The sequence below is a fragment of the Xyrauchen texanus genome, chromosome 7, assembly GCF_025860055.1.
Source record: "Xyrauchen texanus isolate HMW12.3.18 chromosome 7, RBS_HiC_50CHRs, whole genome shotgun sequence".
NCBI lineage: Eukaryota > Metazoa > Chordata > Actinopteri > Cypriniformes > Catostomidae > Xyrauchen > Xyrauchen texanus.
In genome coordinates, this window is record NC_068282.1 from 11,143,660 (window position 1) to 11,163,620 (window position 19,961).

The following is a 19,961-nucleotide window of genomic DNA, read 5'->3' on the forward strand; positions in this document are numbered from 1 at the left end:
AGGGCTACTCCTCCATCCCCCCGGTCAAGGATTCGGTAGCAGCACACCTTTGCCCGCCCTCCGCGAGATGGCGGTCTAAGCCAATGCTCCCGTCTAAGGCCTGCAGAGCGACTTCCGCCTATGTTGGCCGCGCCTATTCTGCTGCCGGCCAAGCCGCATCTGCTCTGCACTCCATGGCCGTCTTACAGATCCTCCAAGCGGACCTTCTTCGGGAGTGGGATGAGAAAGGCAGGCACCCAGAGGCTGTTACAGATCTAAGAAGCGCGACGGACCCCTTCGCGCCACCAAAGCTGCAGCCCAAGCTCTAGGGAAGTGCATGGCCTCGCTGACTGTGACCGAGACACCTGTGGCTAACGCTAGCCGACATGGGAGAAGCAGAGCGCTCCACGTTCCTCAACGCACCGCTCTCTCCGACCGGTCTCTTCGGCTCCGCGGTGACTGCCATTTTTGACCGCTTTTCAGAAGTCCAGAAAGCCACCCAAGCCATGAACCTCTTCCTGCCGCGTCGCGCTAGCTCCTCTGCAGGCCGCCCACGTGACCAGCCTCCTGCACGAGACTCTTCACAGCGCCCAGCTCAACAAAGTCAGACTTCTCAGCGTCGACAGGGCGGCTGCCCTCGATCGCGCTCAGACAGCCGCCGCAGACCGCCGCCCCCCCGCGGGCCTCGGTCTAAGGTTGCGCTGAAACCTGAGCAACCGAAGTCCTCCTAGCCTTGTTGAAAAAACGACTGCTCAGTCCTGCCGCGGCCTGACCACCGTCAAAGCTTCGCCCCCTGTCAGTCCCCCTCTCTCAGGCTACTACAGTGGTGGATTCAGCAGCCAACAAGCCGGTGATACTACCCGCTTGCCTGCACTCAAACGCCGTTTTCACGGCCACCCAAAGTAATCTTGTAAAGAGCAAACATGCCTTATGTGTAGAAAATGTGCCCACAATCCAGTGTTCACCCCTACACACAAGCATTACACTTCCCGTGTTCCTATCAGAGCCCACTTACATAAAGCGGTCACAGCCCACTCGAGTGTTAGTGTCAATAAACGCGCCCTCGAATCCGTGCGCGCGCCCCTTCTCTGGCCGCTCTGTCACACGACCAGCCTTATGTGTAGAAAATGTGCCCACAATCCAGTGTTCACCTCTACACACAAGCATTACACTTCCCGTGTCCCGATCAGAGCCCACTCACATAAAGCGGACACAGCGCGCTCGAGTGTTAGAGTCAATAAACGCGCTCACGAATACGTCGCGCGCCCATTCTCTGCCCGCTCTGTCACACGGCCAGCAAACACTTCTCTGTATGTAAGTCCCATGCCCGTGACTATGCTCGCGCATCACTTAACAGATGTGACTCTTTCCCCATTCACCTCAATCGGAAGTCACTCACAGAACAGCCTGTCCCTGCTGTCTGCGAGCAGTCATGCATCAGCACAGTAAGCCGCTCACACATTCTGTTCAGCGCTGTGTGCAGCAATCAGGGCGATTTGGCCATTCACCCTCTAGCGTTACGCTTCAAAGCGTGGGAAGCTATCCCAGGGATATCCAAATGGGTGTTAAGCACAATAAAACAGGGCTATTTGCTACAGTTCGATCGCCGCCCTCCCCGCTTCAGAGCTCGGCTCGAAACTATTGTGAACACGGAAGCAGCCTGCATGCTTCGTTCAGAAATAACAAACCTTCTGTGTAAAAGGGCCATAGAGAAATTGCCACCTTCGCTAAGCGAGTCGGGGTTTTACAGCCGTTATTTTCTTGTTCCCAAGAAAGACGGCGGCCTCAGACCAATATCAGATCTCTAGGGTTTGAACAAGGTGCTTGCAAAAAGACCGTTCAAAATGCTTACAATCAGGAAACTCCTCGCGCATACGCGCCAGAGGGACTGGTTTATCTCTCTCGATCTGAAAGATGCCTACTTTCAGATTCAGATAAATCCCTGTCACAGGCCATTCTTGAGATTCGCCTTCAACGGCCAGGTTTATCAATACACCGTCCTTCCGTTCGGCCTGTCTTTAGCACCCCGTACTTTCACGAAGTGCATGGATGCGGCGCTCGCACCCCTGCGGAGTCAGGGCTTGCGAATTCTGAACTATTTGGACGACTGGCTGATTATGGCACAGTCACATACAGAGCTTCTGTCTCACAGAACAGTTCTCCTCAGCCATCTGAACAGTTTGGGTCTTGCAGTCAATTGGACCAAGAGCTCACTACAGCCCAGTCAGGCAATTTCCTTCCTTGGAATAGAACTAGACTCCGTGGCAATGACGGCTCGCTTATCTACACAGCGCGCGTTGAACAGATGAACAGCCTCACGCCTCTGAAAAAATTTCAGAGAGTGCTAGGTTACATGGCCTTAGCCTCAGCAGTACTTCAGCTGGGTTTACTGCGCATGCGCCCGCTTCAGCATTGGCTAAACACCCGCGTGTCTCGCCGGGCTTGGGCCACAGGCTGCCAGCCGATCAAGGTGACTCAGACCTGTATTTCAGCTCTGCAGCCCTGGACAGTGGCCGAATGGTATCAGCGGGGAGTGATGATGGGAGCTGTATCTCGCCGAAAAGTCATCTCGACAGACGCGTCCAACACGGGTTCTCCTCTCGCATCCAACATCTCCTCTCTCAAGCTCGCGGCACGATCTGGCATCCCCACCCAGAGCGCTGGGCGCTGCACGCGTGGGTGATCAACGACTACCCATCGCTCTGCCAGAAGGGGTAATAAACACCATCATACACGCTAGAGCCCCTTCCCCCTCCACCTTTGTTAGATTTTACAATCTGGAAGTGCCCGCCCTGCAGGCAAAACTACTAGCGGTTTAATATGCTACAGCTCCCCTGGTGAGCTGCACTGATGGGACTCATTCCACACAGACCGGCACCGCCGCTCTGTCGTTCCCTTCCCACTATGTGCTTATGTATTACACACACACTGGCCCGCACTCTTGCCGGCCAAATATTATTTCCCCACTCACAAGGGCTCCCCGGGTCCCTCCACCCCGGGCTCATGCAGTGGATGCTTGGCGCGCGCGCGTTGACAATGGGTTCCCGTAGCGTAAGCTAGCTTACGCATATCTGAGAGAACCTCTCGTAAGAGAACGAATCGGTTACCTAACGTAACCTCGGTTCTCTCTAGATGAGGAGCAGTATTGCGTAGCCGGCGTGCTTCGCGCCACGGCGACTTACGCTTCATTCAATGAAAACCAGGGTTCCAGCCTACGAACTACGCTTATATGCACTCTAGCCACGCCCATTTTGGCGGGCTTTGATGCAGTAAGCGGCGGATGCCTCTCATTGGACGCGAGTTCGCCCAAGTTCGTCTATAGGCTGCAGCAGTTGCCGCAGAGCAACCAATGAGCTCGCTAGCTAGCCCGCACAAGGTCTGCAGTTGCTGCACTGCGTTGACAAATGATACAAAATTAAGGATAATTTTTTGGCTTCAATATCTCAGAAAAGATGAATCTTTCCCGTAGCGTAAGCTAGCTTAGGCAATACTCGTTCCCTCATCTAGAGAGAACCGAGGTTACGTTAGGTAACCGATTCGTTTTATAGGTTTTAAATGATGGTTTCCAACCCTGTTTAATTTTCTTTCTTCTAGGAAACACATAATACAAATTTTCAAGCTTCAGTTTGCCATATAAGTGGATGATGAATAAGATTGCCAAGCTCAAAAAAGCACCCCCCCCCAACAAAAAAAGTAGTCCATATGACTCATGCACTATATTCCAAATTTTCTGAATTCGATAAGGTGTGAGAACAAAATTTTACCTATTTTTCAGGAAAATATTTCCCTCCGTCAGAGCATTCAAACCCCATTTTGAACTGTGTTCAATTTAAAAAAAATGGCACCTTTAAAAGCATTCTGCCGAACACAGAACATCATTGATTTTTGCTTGTCACATGACCAATTAAAACACAACAATTTTTAATATATGCAACCACAAATGAGATTTGAGAGCTCTGGCAGATGGGATGATTTCTAGTGAATAATAACTTAAATTTTGGTCAGTAGACATAAAATATAGAGCACAAGTCATATGGACTACATATATTATGCTTTTTTGTCCTTTTTGACACTTTTTCTTGAATGGAAAAGAACAGCTCGGACATTCTGCCTAATCTCCTTTCATGTTTCACAGAAAAAATAAAATTATACAGGGTTGGTATGACATGAGGGTGACTAAATGATTACAGAATTGTAATTTTTTTGGAAAATTATTCCTTTAAAATGATGATAATACTGTAATAGCTTTGATATGTCATTACAGTAGTAGTTTTTTCCACCACCATAATTATGGTATGCATTATTTTTAAACTCACAACTGATTTGACAGTAAACTGTATAGTTGTCATTGCAATCCACTATGAAATTAATGCCTAAAATGTATCATTGGGGGATTTATTCCATGGTGGCTTTCTATTGGTTGTACACTAGGGTAATCCCCACCTGGAGTGACTTTGGAATGACCTTTCTCAAGGGTGCAACAGCAGCAGAGTAGATTTGTGACCTTACAACCCCCTAATTCCTGTTTTACAGGAGCACCCAGGAATTCAAAGACTAGTGGCTAGATTATTTAACCCTAGGCTGTTGGTCTCATTTGTGTCATTGTATATCATCACCACCCCTTCACAGTACTCCCAAATGGGTCTTTAATTGGTTATTATGGTTGTCTTAAATTAAAGAGCTGGGTCCTGTTCTTCGAATGTTCCTTGGTTAGCTTGATTTGTTTTGAAATTAACATGGGATTCTCCACTCTTAAAAGTATGCTTAACGTTTACCTACTTATGTAATCAGAGCAACACAGACTTCTCAAACCTGTTTGCTGGTTAGATTTATTAAAGGCAAACATCACTATTATTATTTCTCATATTTAGAGTTAGGAATTGAAACAAACCTCTAACCCTAAGTGTTAAACTTTGATGTATAATTTATCCCACTGCATTTGTGATATGGACATGAATTATACCTCAAATTATGCAATTTAATGAGGTTGAGGTAGAAGATTTTTTGTCAGGTAGATCAAATCCAGCAGGCTAAAAAAGTTCATATACTGACATTGAAGGAGGTACTCAAGCGATATCTAGAGAAAAAAATATTATAGAGACTTGGGGGTGGGCTCTTTTGAACTATAACGTTAACAAACCACCAATCAACAACCCAGAACACCCTATAGCAACCACCTTGCCATGCTCTTAGTAACCACCCAGAACACACTATAGCAACCATCTTGCCATGCCTTAGTAACCACATAGAACAGCTTAGCAACTGCATAGCATTACCCTGGCAACCACCCACCCTATCATCGTAGCAGCAAGTTTTTCATGGGCAAGCACTACTCACATTTTCTTCAGAATAAATAATCATAAACGAGCATAAATGATCCTGAGCTTAGGAAGTAACCAAGTTTGTTCAAGGAACAGGACCCTGGAGTTCAACCTACCACCATCTCATAACATTGGATAAATGAGTTATGGAAATTAAACCATAAAGTATCTCCTCTACGACACTCAACTCTCCGACCTTCACACATAGACTGATATTATTGCTATTCATTTATAAAACAATGCTATTTCCTGTGAATATGTCTGCCCAACCCTACACTGTACATCCGTCACATGAGTTGAGCCTTATAGATTTTAACACAAGAGGCCATTAATCAGTGGCCGTGGCTCTGCCTCTCTATCTCTAAGCCATTCATCCTGTTACAGGGATCCAAGTGAGTTGCACTCACTCAACTTCCACCATGGCTGTGTGAGACTTCTTTTCGGTCAGTTGGGATTCTCTCATTAATCTTTCCCACAGTTCACCTCCACCTCTTCCTAATCCTGATGTTTCCTTCTACCTTTGTTTTTCTATTTTTTCTCTGCTATGTGATTTGTCTTATCGGTCACATTGACTCACTATTGTTTGTGTTGAGCAGCCTGAACCTTGGCTGTTTGCTTGAGGGTGTGAAATTGGCGCAGCAGGCCACTGTTACATCACGAAACAAGGGGAAGGTTTTTATCATGCCAGGTATATGAGCTGGCTGCCAACTTCCTCTCCTGCTGTTAATTTGTGGGGATGAATGGTGTCGGCGTGTATTAACAGAGAGGCTAATGCCTTAGAGGGTGAGATTAGAATATCACTGATAATGATATGGCTTACTGCGCCTGCCTGAAGGTGATGTTTGCATCCCTTTCTCATACGGTACAGCCTCATACGGGGTCTCATTCACTACAAATAGCATATTTATGTGCGCAGAAATGGTTCTTGAACAAAATTCTTGCCCTTCTAACGCCCAACCCATCTCCATATAACAGCTTTCCACATAACCTCTGCTGAACAGCCAGTTGTCACTCTCTGAAAACATATAATTTTACTCTTGCCTGAGATTTTTTAAATAAAGTCAAGCGCTCTATTTTCAGAACCACTCAGAAACCCAATAAACTAGGGGTGTACAATATTTTAGTGGCCAATATATTAACTGGCAATATCTGGGAAAATTCAAATATTAATATCGCGCTGATAGTGGATTTATTGCCGATAGTTTCACTGATTATTCATTAAGGTGTATTTGCTTATGGCAGAGAATCTCTGACTGCTTGAGCCTTCTATAAAGTATTATATGACACCTATTTTGTTTAAAGTGAGGAATTTTTAATTAGTTAGCTAGCAGCTCCAGTTTAAAGGGTGAAAATGTCTGCGTCGAATTAGAGCAGTGCTGATATAGGGCCATATCACACTCTTGCTCGAGTGATATTACATAAATATATTGCTGTTGATTTTATGCATTGCACTGCTGCCACACAATTGGCTGATTAGATAATCGCATGAATAAATAGGTGTACAGGTGTTCCTAATAAAGTGCATAGTGAGAATATGTATATATACACACTGCCGTTCAAAATTTTGGGGTCACTTGACTGAAATGTTTCTCATGATTTAAATACCTTTTGATCTGAAGACATATGCTTAACTGTTTGAAATTAGTTTTGTAGGCAAAAATATAATTGTTCCAACATTTTATATTATTTCATTACAAAACTGAAATTGTATTTAAAATAAAAGAAATGGATGACTTGGATGGCAGTGTATGTATGTACAATGTATGTATATATATATATATATTAGTCTTTGATTTTTATGTATGTCTACTTTGAGTTAGTTTTAAATTATATCTTCAATTTAGAATAAATGTAAATGCAAACTTCTTGAGGACACCCACTGTCTCCCTCTGACTAGATTGCATAGTTAGAGACCCATCATATACTTCTGACTATTCTCAATTACTGATTTAGTTTCCTTCTGTTTTGCTTTTTTAAATATTGAGTGACTCAGTGATACTAAATGATTACAGTTGGCATTGCATCTTGGTCCTTGTACCTTCAGATAATTAGTTTTCTCATTTTTGTGTTCAAAACCGTATAACCAATAAACCGTTAAATTTTCATACTTCTGTTTTCTCTCGTGAGCACATTAAAACAATTTAAGTTTTATCCGTTTGTTTTTCAATTTAAAAAGAAATAGCCAAAAACAAGAAATCACATTTCATGCATATAAATTGAGTTTTTATCTTGAACATTTGATTTGAACATGTGGGTGGGCCTGACACTCCTATTTCCACTAATTGGTCAACAGGCAAAGTTGTTCTTCCTCAACCCTGAAAATTAGAATAGGAGTTCACCAGAGTTACTTTGCTGATTGTTTTTGCAGATATATTAAAAAGCATTAAATAGCATGATTATGAATTGGGATAATGTGCATAAACCTAACTGTAACTAAATAGAATTTGTTATCTGGTCATTAATGTTGCTGTTATTATAATTAATTTCAGATAATTCAATCAAGCCAATAATTGCAGGGGAAACATACAACACTGAATGGTGACTAAGATTGGATGGACCAAGTTTCTTGTTTTTATTGTAGTGATAATTAAATGTTCACTGAATGGGAATAAGCCTTGCAGGACATCATCATGGTGTTGAGGAGTATAGACTTTAGAGTATACAAGAGCTTAGGACATCTGGAATACTTTGAGGTTTGGGGCTCAGCCCTCGTTAGGATAAGAGTATGCTTACACTGCTCGTGGATTTCTCTTTATTTAATTCTCTCTGTTGTTGTTTTATTTTTTTACATTTGTTCATAGCTACACCTTTTGCTTTCTAGACTTTATTAATTTTCAACTTACCTGGCCTCGTTTCCTAATAACAATTGATCTTAGTTGATCTTAGAGCATTTTCAATTAGCGATTTTACGAAAGTTCATTATTTTTTCCCATACGTTTACAAAACATGCACTTAAAATGAAAGGTTTGCTGCTTTTAATCAATATCGATTAATTAATTAGCTTTAAGATAATTCTAAACATTGACAAAATTAGTTTTCAGAAGATATAAGCATTTAAAATCTGTAGTCTCTCTCTACACTCACACTTATGCCGTCCCAGAGGTGTTTAACTTTCTTTCTTCTGCTAAACACAAACAAAGATTTTGAGAAGAATATTTCAGCTCTGTAGGTCCATATAATGCAAGTGAATGGTTACCAACATTTTGAAGCTCCATAAGCACACAAAGTCATCATAAAAATAATCCTTAAGACTCCAGTGGTTAAATATATATCTTCAGAAGTGATATGAAAGGTGTGGGTGAGAAAAAGGTCCTTTTTTGCTATCAATCTCCACTTTTACACTTACTCTCACATTCTTTTTTTGTTTTTGGCAATTTGCTGAATATAACCTCCTACTGGGCAGGGAGGAGATTTGATAGAAAAGGACACAGAAAGACAATATTGTTATTTCATGATATTATCATAAAAATGTTATAGTAATAGCATGCTACTGATAATGATAGCGATCCCCTTCCCCACCCCAAATGAAATTGGTTGGTCTTCAAGTTCAACCAATGCACGGTGCAACCTGATATAAGTCTAGTTTCTGAAACTAATATACCTACAGAAATGAAGCCGAAATCGCACTTTCAAAAGAGACAAGAGTGGAGAAAGAGCAAGAGATTGCAGAATATTTATGAGTTTCTTTCCGAACAAAATCAGCAATACATGCCAACGTTGCATATATTTGTTAGATATTCATGTAAACAGGGTCCAAAATGAACACTAAACATGCTCCTTTTTTATTTACTCATCAAAAAATTTGCCTTTGGTGAGTAAATAAAAAAAAAATATTCACTAGTTTGCAGGTCACTTTCAAAGTAATTGCATAAATTATATTTAACAGTGAGAACAATATTCTAACCCTTGCTAAATAAAGTGAAGTTCATGAAATTAATGCATTCTAGATAAAGCTTCATCGTTGTAGATGGGACACGTCAAGTGTCAAATTCATTGTTGCAGGTATCGAGCTGCACTCAGCTCTTCACTTAGCGCTTTTCTGAGGCCCACTTGCCATTCCAATGAATTAATGATATGAAATGCAACCAAACACGCCCTGTTCCTGATTTACATTTGCTGACATGCAGTTGCATTTTGCTTGGTTTATTTAAAAAAAAAATAACAAATTATTAGACCTATCTGGATTTGAACCTGAACCCAGCCTCCCACATTCAAAGCGTGAATCCCCCCTAGTGTAATTAATTTATTGATCATCCATGTAATTGTTCATCTGTTTTATTCAAGTTGTTTTCCATCAAATAGGTAAAGTTACATGGCAACTACACCAAAAGAGATCCAACTGGGTCTCAGAGAATCATGTTGCTGGTTTCAAATCAAGCCAAAAATTCAAGGCTCAGTGTTGGGTATAATAATAAAAAGCCCAGCTATTATAATGGGCCTATTAGGCTATATTAAAATCCACTATAAAACTGTGGCTAGAAGAGCCTTAATCAGGTATAGTTCTGTCTTTCCTATAGGGCACCAAATGAGCCAAGAACACCACAAACCAAGACTATTTTACTTTATTTCCATTCAATTTTAAACACATTTCACTGTCCATAAAAATCCTATTTTATTGTGTATTGGTTAAACGTTGTTCATATTTATTGAAAATATGTAACATCTTGTCTGTGTAAAACTCTTTTTGCCCAGATGTTAAAGAGAGAGACAACTTAATCATTTGCAAGGGTGCTATTTGTAGCCATTATAGGCTAGCTCTGGCTATCAAATATAATTATAATACCTAAGGACTTGGTTAACACAAATGTGTTCCCCCATATTTAGCTTTAAAGAAATTGTGCAGATGTACATGTCTGGCGAAATCAAGATCTTTCTGATTATAGCCATGGCAACGCGTCCACCTGAAACCACAACACGAGCACCATTGCCCATTTCTTTGTAGAGGAAAAACTAGTAAACATTCAGTTTATTGGTTATTCTGTTTTAGAGACAAAAATTAGAAACAATTATCTGAAGGTAGGCTACAGTACTCAGACCACGGATACGTCTCCAGTAGTTGTACTTTGCAAGCTAACTAAGTTACAAAAAGTACAAAATTTAATTTATTCCATTTTTGTGTTCATCTGTTACAGTTCTGGAAAACTTCAAATTGCAGACAAGAAGTGCTGTCAATGTGAGGGAAGGTCAAGGTGTAGTTTTGCTGTGTGGCACACCGTCTCACTCTGGCGGTAAGTCTGTATTTTGTTTTTGTCTTTTTTTGTAAAGGTGCCTGTGTGTTCTGTTTAGAAGAATTCTATTTTTGTGAATGAGAGGTTTGAAGAGTAAAACCTTTGATGCATTTATAGTTTAAAATATATTAAATAAGAACATTTGTAGCCTATAAGTTCTGCAAAGTGGACCAGACCTTATGCCCATGTCTAAAGTTTTGTTCTGTGAGACTATGCGAACCCAAACTCCAGTCCTGGCTTCTTGAACCAGAAGTGACAGCAATACATCTTTGCATTGCATGTTAATTGACCTTCTCTTAAGGTCATTAGAAATTCTATCACACATGAGATTCCAGCCTATCCTTAGACAACTGATTGAGCTCAAACAGTGGTTGTAATTCAACTAGATGTAATTGGACTGAAGTCATTAGACCTCAAGTGCAAACAGGAGTGAGGCAGTCAAAGACATCAATATCAATTAGAGGTCGCAACAATTACAGCGACAAATGAGATGTCAGAAATTAGAAGATGTGAATTTGTTTTATAGCCTGGCAATTATGGTTTGCTGAGATAAATCTGTAATTAAGCATTTGTTTGATTAGAGAACTCAGAAGAGGAGCATTTCAAACAAGAATAATGTAATGTTTGGCTTTTGTCACCAGCAATTGAAAACTGACTACAATAGGCTAATAATTACTAAAAAAGCAATACATAAATAATTCAGAAGTGCTTGAAAAGACATAAATTTAATCAACACACTTTGTTATAAAGCAGACACGTTTCTGAATCACTGATGGTCATATTACTCCGTGTGGGCATGATAGTTAGCTTTAGACCTTCAAAAGAAACTTGTTTGCTATGGATCACAGATTCTGGCGTCGTTGGTTTGGCTTCAATTTGGTTTTTTTCATTTGGATCACTTTCTTTTCAATCAGACTTGAATCTGGAGGCAAATGGAAATAAACACCTGAAATTGGAGTCTCAACGCAATTAGCGGGAAATATGTTTTTTTAGGAGAATGCATTTTCTGCTCAGAGTAGGTAATCAATTTTATCACCACCAAACGTAGAAGATAATACCAAGCTTTGCACATTTTTAACTAATTCCACTGCAAAAGTTTTTAAAACTGAGTAATGAGAAGTTTTAGAAATAGAGCACATGCAGCACCTTACTCAAATTATCACAGGGTAGTTTATCTTAATCTATTTAAATTGAGATTTAGATTGCCAGACTCAAAAGACAAATTGGTTATTATTACCAACCTGTTTTATCTTAGCGGAGGAAACTGTATTATTTTACACTGGTAATATTTGAAATCGAAGCTAACTTTTTCTCCTAGGGCAATGATGAATATACTCTTTTGTATAAAATAGTTGATGATTAAATCTTTCGAAGAGCAGGTTTCTCTGCTACACATGTACAAATGTCTGCCAGATCAAAATGCTGTGATATCAAACTACCCATGACCTAACTATCTGTCCCAAATATCTATGACTCTATTTGTCCATTTTTTTTTTGGTTTCTCATGACCATATTATATATATATATATATATATATATATATATATATATATATATATGTGTGCATAAATTTCCCAAATACAGTATGTTGCCTTTTTCTTCTTAAGAATGAATGGTACTACATTGAAATGCATGTTTTAATAACTTTGACCTTGTCTGTCATTATTTTCAAGCTGTAGGCCATTCTTCCAGCTTTTTTATTATGCGTCACTTCCTTAAAATGTCACAATTGTGCATAGACAGTAAGCTGTGTATTGTCACTATGCAGAGGACATGTCATTCACACTGTTATGTTGAAAGAATTATAGCGCCATTGTTCTGGGTGGTGAGCTCAAATGTCAGACTACTTGTATGTATAAATGTCTAAATTTATGTCTCCTGCACAGTTATGAATGAGTTTTTAGTTGTTGTTGTTGTTTTGTTTTTCAGTCATGGTAATTAAAGCTGTAGCAATTTATCCCTTTTTTTAGGAAACAGTGTACAATATAATAACAACAGTTAATGTAGTTGCTATCATGCTCTAACAATATATATATATATACAGTGTATATATATATATATACAATGTACCAATCCTTGCAAGGTATTGATGTACACAGTTAGTTATGTCTGAAAAGAACATAACCAATGGGACAAAATATTAAATCTGTATCAGATCAAATAACTTGTAAATTTATATTGCTTGTAATCTGTTTATTTGTTACTGACAGTTCACTTTAATGATTACTTGTGAACGTGAAACAATGTTTATGTAATAAATAAATAAGTTATCATTCCTTTTTGCTGTGGTATTAAAATTGGTATTGAGAATCTGGAAATTTCACTGGTATTTGTACCGACTACAGACATTTTGGTATTGTGACAAACCTAATGTTGATGTTAAAAAAATATTAGTGTATGTAGAAATTCAAATGTTTCAAGAATTATAAATGCTGTAAAAATATTGTTCATTGTTAGTTTATGTTGTTAGTTATAACTGGGAGAGCAGCTAGGAACACCAAGGTCATGGGTTCGATTCCCAGGGAACTCACTAAGAGACTAAATGTATAACTTGAATGTAGAATGTTGAGAGTTGCTTTGGATAAATGGGTAAATGTTATCTAAGTTTAAAGGAATAGTTCATAAGTTCATCTTCCTGTCATTTCAAACTTGTATGACATTCTTTAGTGGAACACAAAAGGAGATTTTTTTAAAGGGATAGTTCACTCTAAATATTTAAATTCTCTCATAATTTACTCACCCTCATGCCAGTCAAGATGTGTATGACTTTGTTTCTTCTGCTGAACACAAACAAATATTTTTAGAATAATATCTCAGCTCTGATGCTCCATATAATGAAAGTGAATGGGTACTAAAATTCTGCACCTTCAAAAAGCACATAAAGGCAGCATAAATGTAATAAACAAAACTCCAGTGGCTAAGTCTTTGTTTTCATAACCAAAATGATATGTGGGTGACAAACAGATCAGTATTTATGTCCTTTTTCATTATAAATTGTCCTCCCTGCCAAGTAGGTGGCGAAGAATGCCAGTAACCAGTAACAAAAAAAGTAAAAGTGGAGATTGATAAGAATATTAAAGAACTTAAATATTTAACATGAATTTAACTATGGAATATGTTTATGCTGCCTCTATGTGCTTTGGAGCTTCAACATTTTAGTAACCATTCACTTGCATTTTGAAATATTCTTCTGAAAATCTTTGTGTTCAGCAGAAGAAAATTTTGCATCCATTTTGAGCTTCAAAGTGAGTCACTATCAACTCTCATTGTATTGAAAAGACAGACTTTTTAAAGGTTTTCCTTTTGTGTTCAGTATAAAGCCTAGTCTTTGAGGTTTAAAATGGCATGATTTTACATATACAGCCTTATTGTAAATTGTTACACTTTTCGATTCCTTTATGCTCATTGTCCTCATCACTTTCTTACTTTTGACATTCAACAAAAGCTATTGCTTCTTATTTAGCTAACAAACCCCTGAATCAGGGATTCCTAGCCAACCCTTTTTAGGAATTGTGAGTCAATCATAAAGGATTGCTTTCAACCTCAAGACAGCTGGCCTACCTGCATGTTTCCACTGCTTACAATAGAAAGAACTGTCTCTGGGGACACTTTCAGAGTGACAGGCATCCTGTAAACCTTGTATATCCCAACAGTTGCATCATGTGCATGGACTTGCTGTTCATTTCTCTCTGTTTCTTCTCCTCTCCCATCCCTTCCCCCAACCCTGTCTCCTTTAGTTGACATGCTAATGCACTGTGGCAGGGCCTTTGGTCCACTCTGGTTCAGCCCTTTGCAGCAAGGGGCAACTAGGCATGAATGACGCCAGCAGAGATGCCCTTGTCCCCCAGTCGTGGTAAACCCAGACAGGGCATGTGTCATAAGAGTGCCAGTTAGGCGCTTTTATCTAGTTTGTTTCGCTCCCTTTCACGCCGCCTCACAAAGAGCTTGCTCTGTTTACAGAGCCATACCTGCCCTAAGGAGGTCAGCCTGAGGCTAAGAGAGCGCTGTAATACAGACATGTACGAGCTTTTAAGCCCAGATTATAGTTTACTGAACAAAGTGCTCAACACCTTTCTGAAGCATAACTGTTTTTGTCAGAAGTTGGAGCTTTATTTGTGACTTCTTTTTCAGAGCTTACCTTCACCTGGCTCTTCAAGGAGTACCCTCACTTCGTCCAGCAAGACAGTCGGCGCTTTGTATCCCAGGAGACGGGAAATCTCTATATAGCGAAAGTGGAACCGTCTGATGTAGGGAATTATACCTGTGTAGTTAATAACAGTATTACCAAGGAAAGGGTCTTCAGTTCACCCACACCTTTAGTGCTGAGAAATGATGGTAAGACGGGTTTTTGCTTGTATAAAATCACACAGCATAACCTTATAGCCATAACCTAAGGTGAAGTGTTTAATGTTTTAAATTTATGTAATTTTTGCAATTTATTCTGAAAGTCATGAAAATTCCTCGACATCTCAGATTCTCCAATGTGTTTAATGGAATTACATGGTGGAAGAAATTACATTTTAAAACTTAATGCAAAAAGGATGCAAAAGCACTATAAAAGTATCATAAATGCATCATGAAAATATTCAACATGACTTGCATGCTGTATATTTCAAGGAGTCTGAAGCCCCTGGAAAAGTGTAACACTGTGTCTCTGAAGTGCTATAAAAACATTGCTCTGTTTATTTGAGCATCCCGACCAGCCGAAAACAGCATAATTGGCTTGCAGTTCAGTTTGGTGATGCTAGTGGCTCATATATTACACACTTCACCTTTAAGGTAAAGCCCCATATAGGTCAAAGGAAAAAGTGGCATTTTAAAGTCTTAATTCGTAAATGTCAGAGATGTTTTTAATGTCACTCTCTTGAAAGCTAAACTGCAACTTTTAAGAACAGTAACCAATACACTTCACTGTTCCTCAAAGCAGGCCACATTTCCATTTGAGATGGATTCTGTTTTTATTATGTGTGTTCCATAAATCTTTGATAATGTGCTGCTGTATTTTTGGCACAATCTTCTCAGCTCCCATGCTCATTGACAGGTCTTTGTGTTTTGCCATTTGTTATTGTTTTGCATGTAATTTGGTGTACAAGGCATACATGTCATAAATCATGAATGACGAAGCTGTATGCATCTGTGTTGTGTTGTCTGCCCATGGCAGGGGTGATGGGAGAGTACGAGCCCAAAATAGAGCTTCATTTCCCAGACACCATCCCAGCTGCGAAAGGATCCACGCTGAAGCTGGAATGCTTCGCCTTGGGAAAGTAAGTATCAATATTTTTGCACCTGGGTCTGTCTGTGTCCTCTGCAAAGCATGCCTGAGCTCACACTTACTTGGTTATTAAATAAATAATTCACACAAAAATGAAACCTCTGTCATTATTTATTCACTTTAATGTCACTCCAAACCCATATGATATTCTTTCATTCATGGAACACAAAATGACAAAAATTGCACAGCTTTCTGCTGTAAATTAAAGTGAATAGTGACTCCAGATGGTCAAGCTCCAAACAGGACAAAAAAATTAAAGTAATTGATGTGACTTATTTACTATATTCCCGAATTAAATATGGTGACTCATGCGCAGGTTTAACATCATAGCATTTGACGTTATCGATGTCCACCTGCATCGTTGTAGCCATATTTGATTTGGGTTTAACATAATCAGCTCATCAATGGTTAGATTTGAGTTACTCTGTAAATCTATTGCATACAATCAATAAATGTAATTAAGTGTCAACTTAAATTTGAGTCATAATACAAAGTGATCTTATGGCTTTAGAAGACTTGGAATGTAATAAACAAGTCGTTTTGACTACTTTTACTCTTTTTATATATGTTATTTTATTATTGTACTTTTTGGAGCTTGACAGTCTCAAGTCACTATCACTTACATTAAAATAATTTTTAATTTTAAAATGTTTTTTCACAGAAGAAAGTAAGTAATAAAGATTTGGAACACATGAGGTTGACTAAATAATGGCAGAATTTAAGTGTTCATATTGGTTAGTGATGTTAGTGATTAAATATTCATGTTTGTTATGACGCAATGTTATTTATTTTTGGTCCCTCTTTATAAAATACAAGGAATTCGTGATCAGCACTTCAGGTTCCCTATTAATGCGATTTGCAATCTGTCATGGAAGCTTTTTTCGAGAAGGCTTCTCACTATAATGGCCTGCATTGCAGAGAGCAATGACCCAGAAGATTTACTCCTTAAATAGTGTGGAAATAGAGCTGGAAAATTCTTTTCAAAAGAAGAGCAGAAGGGTTGTCGTTTAGAGAGAGGGAAAATGCAGGTTTTCAAAGAGCAGGAGATGATAGCTTTTCAGACTTTACAAGGAGCACATCACCCCTGATCCAAATGAGAATCGGATCCATTCACACTCAGATTTCCTAAATAGGGTGCAACTTTAAAGAAATGAGGGGCAAAATGTATTACCTCCCAGCAAAGATTAAACTGTAATTCTGGTATTTTACCTAAAAATGTACCTCAATTGTAATTCAGGGAACTACAAATACGTACTGTTGCTCAAACTTGGAACATACACAACTTCAAGGGAACTGCGTGATGGGGACAATACTTGAATGGTCGTTCCAAACAAAAGTAGACAATTGAATCCCTACCTGAAGGGCCTTTCTACAAGACTGTTAGCGGTGTGTACATACAATGGTCTCTTCAAGGATGTAATTTTGCCATTTATTTATAACATGATGTTGAATTTTGCAAAAATCTGTCAAAATGTTGAAATGTAAATGTGGCAGGGCGGAGGGCGGGTCCGGGTCGTGATCCTACGCACCCGGTCCCGTATTAGGCTAATCAAGCCTCCGAGGTATAAAGGTCGACTGCAGGGTGTCGTGCGGGAGAGAGAGATCATTAGCCTAATACGGGACTGGGTGCGTAGCATCACGACCCGGCCCCGCCCTCCGCCCTGCCACATTAATGTATAAACAGAGTCAATAATAATTTAAGTACTAACAGTATCTTCGTTGTGGTTTCGCAGTCCAGTTCCAAGGATCAGCTGGAGAAGAACCAGTGACGTTCCTTTTCCGAGCAAGGTCAAACTAAATAATTCTAATGCTATTCTGGAGATTCCAAGTTTCCAACAGGAGGACACAGGGACATACGAGTGCATAGCAGAAAACAGTCGGGGGAAGAATGCTGCAAAGGGCCGTGTGTCTTTTCATGGTGAGTTATTTACCCATGATTTTTAGTTTATTAATTTTTTGTTTATGAGTTTGTCATTTAATACTTTCAATAAACACCATTTAAAGCCATTATAAATATGGATATGTCAAACAGGTATAACTGTTCTGAATTTGTATTAAAAAATAATAATAATCCTTTTCAAGTTTGTATAGTTTTAACTCTGATGTTTTTCTTTCGTTTTTGTTCCCCTTCTGTCACTCACTCGACGTTGTGTCGAATGAAGTGACACAAGGGGTCTTCCTGGGATGCCAAACGTACCTATGAACCTGAGAAAAAGCCAATGTCAAGTTGGCAGACAGAATTTGCATGCCCCGCCCCGGACATATGGGTATAAAGGGAAGCGGGGCAATGAGTGCCAGTCAGAATTTTTCTTCGGAGCCGAACGGTTGTGCCCGGAGACTGAACCCTCCCCGGCCAAGCCTATCCCCCTCCTGGGATCTCTCAGTGGTCCTCTCGGGGCCCCTTCGAGCAGCTTGATTCAGTTGAGCTCAAGGCCCTCTGCCTGAAGACGGCCCTCATGATTGCGTTAGCCTCTATCAAGACCTCTGTCAGTGACACCTGCTTGGATTTTGGTGCGGCATATTCCCCCCCTCAGGGGTGCGGGAAACCTAAGGTCTGTATGTGACAACTCTTTGAGGGCGTTGGGGAGGGCTACGTGTAGCCGACACAGGTGCCTCTAGCACACAGTAGCCTGCTTGCACCTGTCTCGACAGTTCACTTAACACGGTCAGTGCGTGCTGTTTTTATATGGGACCCTTTGTGTCACTTCATTCTCCAAGACCGACAGCCACAGACGCTGCCTCGTTTGCCTGGGCAGCGATCACACTGAGGCGGTTTTCGTGGATGGCTCATGTACACATTGCGAGAACATGACCATGGCAGCATTGCGGTCGCGGCTCACCTTCCTCAAGGTGAATGCCACTTAGGCTGCCCCCGCTTCACTCCTCCTTCCCACGGGATTGAGGACGACCCGGCTGGCGATGAAGGTTGTGCAACAGCAAGCTGAAGTTCACCACTGTTTCACTCACCTCTGTCAGCGAGAAGCATTGTTGTTGGATATACGGCGCGTTTCCAGCTGGCATTCTCTCTCTCTGCACGCTGTGCTGTCTACACCACTGGGGGCTTCGACAGCGCTTTTCACTGTTAAAAGAGTGTTCTCCTCCTTAAAGAGTTTGATTTCTCTAAAAGAGTTAGAGTTTTCCACTCACAAAAGAGCAATTCATAGTGGCGTTGAACGTCCTTTTCAGGACTTTATCAAGATACCTTTCCACCCTTGTGTTGTTCCTTGATGCGGTCGATTTCTCCAAGACCGACGGTCACAGACGCTGCCTCGTTTGCCTGGCCAGCGATCACACTGAGGCAGTGTTCATGGATGGCTCATGTACTCATTGCGAGAACATGACCATGGCAGTGTTAGTGTCGCGGCTGTCCTTCCTCAAGGTGAATGCAACTTCGGCCGACCCCCGCTTCACTCCTTCTTCCCACGGGATTGAGGACGACCCGGCTGGCGATGAAGGCGATATGGGGATAATGATGGCCTCGGTTTCGCCGGGTAAATCTCCAGGAACCACCCGCCCCCCGACACGCTCGCTTGCTTCCTTCCGAGCTCGGGATAAGTGCTGCTCACCTCACAGCCAGCCGGCATTCTCCCTTGAGCCCCTGGACTTGTATGATGACATCGCCGCTGCATTGGAAAGCATCCAGGCATCTGACGCGGAAGACTCGACTGGGCTGCCGCCTTCGGGCCAGCCTGCCCAGTCAGAGACGGACACGCAGATGGCCGACATGCTTGCCCGGGCAGCCGTGAGCGTGGGCTTGGACTGGAACCCTCCGTCCTCCCCACAGCCTTCGCGGATTGACGACTGGTACCTCGGCTCTGGCGCCGCTCACAGCCACTTTTAGTTTTTAGTATTTTAGAGTTTTAAAGTGCTGTTAAATGCTTTACTTTACATTTTTTATATATATTTAATGCCGTTAAATTTCTCAGAGCTGTCAGTGTTGTCGTTATTTAGTTTTGAAGGCCAGTTGTAAAGGCTAACACTTTATGATACAGTTCTAAAGTATTTATTATCATTAGTTAATGCAGTAGGTGCTGTATCATTAACTACTAATGAACGGTATTATTTTTTACAGCATTTATTTATCATAGTTAATGTTAATTTACAAATATAATTCTGTTCATTGGTAGTTCATGCTATTTCATAATGCATTAAAGGAATAGT

General features: G+C 40.6%; 1 protein-coding gene across 1 annotated transcript in view; it reads left to right on the plus strand.

The window, feature by feature from the left end:
* LOC127647026 (contactin-3-like) overlaps positions 1 to 19,961 on the plus strand; it is a 93,740-nt gene that overhangs the window by 29,471 nt on the left and 44,308 nt on the right. The window contains exons 5-8 of the mRNA XM_052131079.1: positions 10,433 to 10,528; positions 14,660 to 14,863; positions 15,690 to 15,792; positions 17,534 to 17,718. Of these exons, the coding sequence (XP_051987039.1) occupies positions 10,433 to 10,528; positions 14,660 to 14,863; positions 15,690 to 15,792; positions 17,534 to 17,718 (588 nt within the window). The remainder of the gene's footprint in view (positions 1 to 10,432; positions 10,529 to 14,659; positions 14,864 to 15,689; positions 15,793 to 17,533; positions 17,719 to 19,961) is intronic.